This window comes from Callospermophilus lateralis, chromosome 20 (genome assembly GCF_048772815.1).
Source record: "Callospermophilus lateralis isolate mCalLat2 chromosome 20, mCalLat2.hap1, whole genome shotgun sequence".
In the NCBI taxonomy this organism is placed as follows: domain Eukaryota; kingdom Metazoa; phylum Chordata; class Mammalia; order Rodentia; family Sciuridae; genus Callospermophilus; species Callospermophilus lateralis.
The window spans coordinates 4,105,064-4,111,400 of NC_135324.1; the positions used below are offsets into that span (position 1 = coordinate 4,105,064).

The window sequence follows — 6,337 nt, forward strand, 5'->3', positions numbered from 1 at the left end:
TTTCCCCCATTCTGAGGCTGTGCCCACCCCTCACCCCCAAAGGGGCTTGGGGCTGCTTGTCTCTGCCCATTGGGCAATCCAGCACCCCCAGGGCCAGGGATCAGGTGGAAGATGCCCAGTTTCAATCTGGGAGGACAGACAGTCCTGCAGGGGAAAAGCTTCAGAGGGAAAAAAAAAACAAAACAGCACGGCTCATGCAAAGTCTAAGAGCTGAGCTTTTAATGCCTCCGTTTGTCCTGGTCTCCGGGCGGAGCTGGAGAGAGCTGGAACTTCCAGCTTTGGTTACGTGGAAATGGAGCAGCTCATTTTTGATGTCCCAGGCTTCCGGCATAGACAGAGAATGGGCCAGCAGCTGCCTGAGACGGGCTCACCCATCAAGGGAGCTGGAAACCGGGACCCATGAACCTCCCTCAGGGAAGGGCACCAGGCTCTTCCCTACCCTTTGTCTCTAAGTTCTTCAAGCTTAGAAAATGACCCTGGGGTCTCAGCTGTCCATTAAGTTTGGCCAGGTCAGCATGGCTTCTAGAAGTTTCCGACTGGCCCTGGGCAGAGAAGCAAAGCTTCCCAAAACTCCAGAGTGTCTCCATATTCTGCATTGGGACGGGGAGGCTCTGGGCCAGGGGCGCCACACTGGAGGGGAGACCCCAGGCCTCCTTAGCTGCAGCCCCCACACCCAATGTTTTCTCAGGTCTGATGACACTATTCTGCTTTCCTGTTATTGTCTTTTCCTTGAGGCTCCTGGCCTGTCCCCAGTCCACACCTGGACCCAATGCCTGGCTAATATTAAAAAAACCGGCAAAGGGTGCGCGAAACCCCATTGTGTTGATGCCCAGTCCCCAAATGGTCCCTATCAAGCAGAAATGATCCTTGTCATAAATTAATTGTATTGATGGATGTTACCAATGACGTTCACAGCCGTGTGGACAGCCACTCAGTCTATTTACAGAGAGATTAAACACACTCACGCGCACTCACACTTGGTGTTTGCAGCAGCTGTGTGTTGGGGTCCGGGAATTGGGATTTCATTCTCGGGGGGACAAAGTGAGACCCAGTCGAGGGAGCAGTGAGTCCTGGGCCATGTGTCCCACTTCTGCGGAGGGGCAGGGTCTGGGAGGGCAGACGTATATGTTAACTCCTTCACCCACTCCTTCCTTCGTCCGTCTTGCATTTATTAAGCACCTACTATGTGCTCCGTTCGGTGCTACCTCACCGAACCCTAAGCTGGGACACCTCCCCAGAGAGCAAAAGTTCTCATGTTCCTGAAAGATGAGTTGGGGGGAAGTGGGGACAGATCCTGCTGGCCCTTTGGAGGGAGGGAGAGGGTACTGGGGGATTGAACTTAACCACTGAGCCACCTCCCCAGCCCTTTTTTTTAAAAATTGTATTTTATTTAGAGACAGGGTCTCCTGGAGTTGTTCAGGAAGGACCTTACTAAATTACGGAGGCTGGCCTCCAACTTGCGATCCTCCTGCCTCAGCCTCCCGAGCCGCTGGGATGACAGGCGTGGGCCACGGCGCCTGGCTCTCGTTAATGCTTTAAAAGCAAACAAACCCAGGGAGTCTGTGTCACCTCCTTCGACAGGCGCTGCTCCTGGGCAGGTGGCCGTGGCTGGGAGGGGACGTGGGGGGTGGGAGACTCCTACAATCTGTCGAGATCCGTTGGCCACAGGGTCCTTGGCAGGGCTTAGGCTGGGGCCACCTGGCTGGTCTCCGTCCTGGATACGGTGGTCGAGGTCTCGTCGTCACCCAGGGGGTTCTTGCCACAGCAGATGGTGGTGAGCATGCAGTTCCGGAACTGGAAGGCCAGGGGGTGGAGTCAGGGCCAGGTTGTCCCCAAAGAGTAGAGCAAAGGGGCACTGGTCAGTGAGGCCCCCTGCCCTGCTCCTGCCCCTCACGGCCTCCACTCCCCTCTCCAACCCGGCTCTCTGAAGGAAACCTGTCGAGTATAAGTTCCCCTAGGCCGTGGAGACACCCGGGATGCCACACAAAGGAACTCTGTCACCCATCTCATCCCATGGCATCCTCCGTGTACCAAGGGCATTCCGTAAAACTATCTCATTTAATTCAAGAGCGATCCTCCTGCCTCAGCCTCCCTAGCCGCTGGGATGACAGGCGCGTGCCACGGCGCCCGGCTCTCATTGATTCTTTAGAAGCAAACAAACCCTTTGGAATGCTGCCCTGTCAAGGGAGGAGGAAACTGAATGAAGCCCAGAGAGGGAACTTGAGCAGCCTGAGGTCACACAGCCTCATAACAGCCGAGCTGGCATTGGAACCCAATGTGCCTCGCTGCAGAGAACAGCTCCCCACCGTGGATTCCACAGAGAAACCCACGTTTTTTGGTACTAGATCCCTTTATCCTTTAGCCATCAGAATATGCTTGGTTCGGTTTTATGGAGACTGGGACTGGCCCGATCCCAGGCTTGGAATTGTTTGACATTAATTCGTTCATTTTGGTACCAGGGACTGAACCCAGGGGTGCTTACCCACTGAGCCCCGTCTCCAGCCTTTTCTATATTTTATTTAGAGACAGGGTCTCCCTGAGTTGCTTAGGGCCTCGCCTAAGTTGCTGAGGCTGGCCTCCAACTGGCGATCCTCCTGCCTCAGCCTCCAATTTTAAACCAGGCTCCCAGAACCCCCTGGAGCATCAGGTGAGAGTCCCACCCTGGAGCATCAGGGACCCCCAGAAGGCTTGTGAGAAATGCAGGTTCTGGGGGGGACGGGTCACCACCAGAGTGAGCTCTGAAGCCACCAGCTCTGGGGGGGACCCCGGAATCTGCATTGATCCCAAGCTCCGGGGTGGGACTGTCAGCCCCAGGTCCCTCCACCCCAGCCCGCCACCAGGACGGCCCTTGGCCCCGGTCTGTAGCTCGTGCCCCTTGGGCAGCAGCCCTGGCCCGGGGACCGTCCCCTCCCACCTGCTTGTTCATCATGATGTAGATGACGGGGTTGTAGAGGGCGGAGCTCTTGGCGAAGAAGGCGGGGATGGTCATGAGGATGGGGCCGAAGTCGGAGCCCTGGTGGGTGAAGATGTGCACGGCCACGCTGGCGTAGGGCACCCAGCAGATGAGGAAAGCGATGACCATGATGATGACCATGCGGGTCACCTCCTTTTCTGCCTTCTGGGTGGTGGCCGACTCCTGCTGCTGGGCGGCTGCCTGCAGGGACACGGGAGAGGGACAAGGGACCGGATGGCCTCGGATGACAGCGCCCCTTCCCCGCCAGCTCCCCAGCTGGGCTCAGGGTGGAAAGTTGGGGCCGCGCATGCGCGTTGGCGGGTGGGCGGGGCCGCGCATGCGCGTTGGCGGGTGGGCGGGGCCGCGCATGCGCGTTGGCGGGTGGGCGGGGCCGCGCATGCGCGTTGGCGGGTGGGCGGGGCTCCGCGGCCTCCCGGGCCTCTACCTCCTTGACCGTGAAGACCAGCTGGCCGTAGCAGAAGAAGATGATGACCAGGGGGATGGTGAAGTGCACCACGAACATGTAGATGACGAAGGACTCGTTGTTGAGCTCGGGCTTGGGCGTGTAGTAGTCGATCCCACAGGAGCACTGCATGCCTTCGGGGAGGTACCTGGGGGGGACAGGGCATGGGGACACGGGTAAGGGACACTCCAGCCCTGAGCTGTCGACACACCTGCAGCCATGGCTGCACCCTCACAGAACCCCCCTGTCGCCGTTCACCAGGCCCCTGCCCTCTGGAGGCCCCAGGTTATGCAAGGCAGAGGGGACATGGATTGCAAGTGCTCTGTGATTGCACAAATTGGAGTCTTCGGGCCAAAGATGGACGTAAATGCATTTAAGGGGTCTTTGTGCAACAACGGAAATCAAGAGGCCTGATGCCCGTGCTTGTGGCACACTCCTTTCATCCCAGCAGCTCCGGAGGCTGAGGCAGGAGGATCGCAAGTTGGAGGCCAGCCTCCGTGATTTAGTAAGGTCCTGAACAACTTAGCGAGCCCCTGCCTCTAAATAAATCCAGAGAGGCCGCTGGCTGTGACAGAGGGTGTGGGGGCCAAATTGGAGAAGATGGGCAGGAGTCGGGTGGACTTGAACCCAACCAGCCTGAGCGCTGGACCCCAGGAGGACGGAGGGAGGAGAGAAGTGAGGAGAGAGGACAGGAATTTCCCGGAACAAAGGGACACGAGGCCTCCGGGCACCTGAGTCACCTTTCTGGGTGTCTAAACCACTGTCCCCACTTCTTCTCATCTGGAGACGGTGGCCTGGAGGTCAAATGGGACTCAGTTGCCAGGGGACCCAGGGTGACCCTCTGTCTGAGGCACGCTTGGCTTTTCAAGCTGCTGAGGCCCAAGGTCGGGGGGAGGCTCCTGTGGGACGCTGGGCCAAAGAGGATTGGAACTTGGCCTTGGCTTAGTTGAGGATTATGGGGGCTCAGCCAAGATGGTGTAGGTTTGGCACCATTTGACCCAACTCTCCCACTCCTCGGGGTGGACCCAGAGGGCTTAAAATCAGCCTACAACAGTGACACAGCCACATTGGTGTCGACTGCAGCTCATTTCACATTGGCTGGGCTCTGGAACCAACCTGGGTGGCCTTCAACAGGGGAAGGGATAAAGAAACTGTGGTGTGCATACACAGTGGAATATTACTCGGCCATGAAGAAGAACGAACTCATGGCATTTGCCGGTAAATGGATACGGAGCCGGAGACTCTCATGCTAAGAACCGGAGACCAGTCCCCCCCAAAACACTAAGGGCATGAAGGGAAGGGAGGGGGATGGGAATAGGAAAGACAGTGGAATGAAGGGGACCTCACTTTCCTGTGACACTCCACATCAGGTCCAGCCATTAGCGGGTTCTGACTGGGAGACCTGCCGCTCGGTGTCATTACCTGGACCAGCCAAAGAGGGGCGGGACGGCACAGGTGGACGCCATGATCCAGGTGAAGATGACCCCCATGATCGCGTGGTTCTCCCCAAAGCGGAAGTTGCTCATGGGTTTGCACACCACCATGTACCTCTCGATGGCCAGGACCACCAAGGACCACAGGGCCACTTCGCCTGCAAGACAGTCAGCCGTCAGTCACCTGCCAGCCCGCGGCCTGTCCAGAGACGGGGAGACGGTGACCGGAAGGGCCACCCCAAGGACTCAGAGAGGGCTCAGGCATGGAGAGAAGGGGCAGGGGGCAGGGCAGGGGACCAAGGTGCCAAAGAGTGGAGTTTGATTAGATCCCAGGGGGCCACAGCAGGGAGGAGGTTGCAAAAAAAAAAAAACCCAGATGGGCAGGTGGGACAATTTTTGAAGGTCACAGGACCCTGGATCATGCTTTGTCCCAGAGAAGACGGAATGTCAGTGGGCTCCGGATGTCAGCCCTGCCCATCACCCCCAAAAAGGATCAACCCATATCTCAGCAATTTGGGAGGCTGGGGGAGGAGGATTGCAAGTTGGAGGGCCAGCCTCCGCCATTTATGGAGGCCCTAAGCAACTGAGCGAGAATCTGAGACTTAAAAAATATAAATAAATAAATGAAAAGGGCTGGGGATGTGCTAAAGCAACTCTGGGTTCGATCCCAAGTAGCCACACACCAAAAAAAAATGTCATTATGTCCAAGGTCCCTTGTCACCCCCGCCGCCCCTGCCACCTACCGCCCAGGGTGGCAAAGAAGCCCTCCACGAAGCAGCCCGTGCGCCCGAAGACGAAGTAGCCGTTGAGCGAGGTGTAGACGGTGGTGGTGAAGCCGAAGAGCACCATGAACAGGTCGGCGGTGGCCAGGTTGAGCAGGATGTAGTTGAGCGGGGACCGCAGCTTCTTGTGCTGCACGGTGACATAGAGCGTGAGGAAGTTGATGGGGAAGCCCAGGAGGATGAGCAGGAGCATGTAGGCGGCCAGGAGGGAGAACTGCCAGGGCTCGGCCAGGTAGTACTGCGGGTGCTCGAAGGGGCTGCGCACCACCCCGGTGGCATTGGAGAAGGGGACATAGAAGTCGGGGCCCTCGGTGCCATTCATGGCTGTGGATCGGACCCCAGAGGGCTGCCAGGCGCGGCCACCCGGGGCTCCCGCTGGACTGCGGGCTCTGATCCCCGCCCCCAGGCCCTTATAAAGTGACCTTCGGTCCCTAAGCCCTGGGCTGAGTCAGCGCCCTGGAGATTGGGGGGCTCCTAATCACGTTAATCCCCCGCCGCGGCCAGCCACCGGGGCCACAGGGACCCGCTAGAGGGGGCCAAGGTGACACACTGGCCGGGAAGCCTGGGGTCAGGGAGCAGCCACTGGGGATCTGAAGACCCAGAAGGGAGTGGCCCTGGCCAGGGCAGCTTGTGGGCTGAGGAGGGTCAGGGAGGGGGGTGGTCGTGAGGCAGTGGAGACCCCCGGGGACAGGGAGGCAGGCCAGGG

At 58.6% G+C, this 6,337-nt stretch overlaps 1 protein-coding gene across 1 annotated transcript; it reads right to left on the reverse strand.

Annotated features, from left to right (window-relative positions):
* Positions 1-1,512: 1,512 nt before the first annotated feature.
* On the reverse strand, positions 1,513-5,953 carry Rho (rhodopsin). The gene is made up of 5 exons (XM_077106251.1): positions 5,593-5,953; positions 4,839-5,007; positions 3,399-3,564; positions 2,915-3,154; positions 1,513-1,794 (listed from the first exon to the last, which is right to left on the reverse strand). Exons 1-5 carry the CDS (start codon positions 5,951-5,953, stop codon positions 1,684-1,686), a joined length of 1,047 nt encoding a protein of 348 aa, XP_076962366.1. The 3' UTR covers positions 1,513-1,683.
* Between the last annotated feature and the right edge of the window lie 384 nt (positions 5,954-6,337).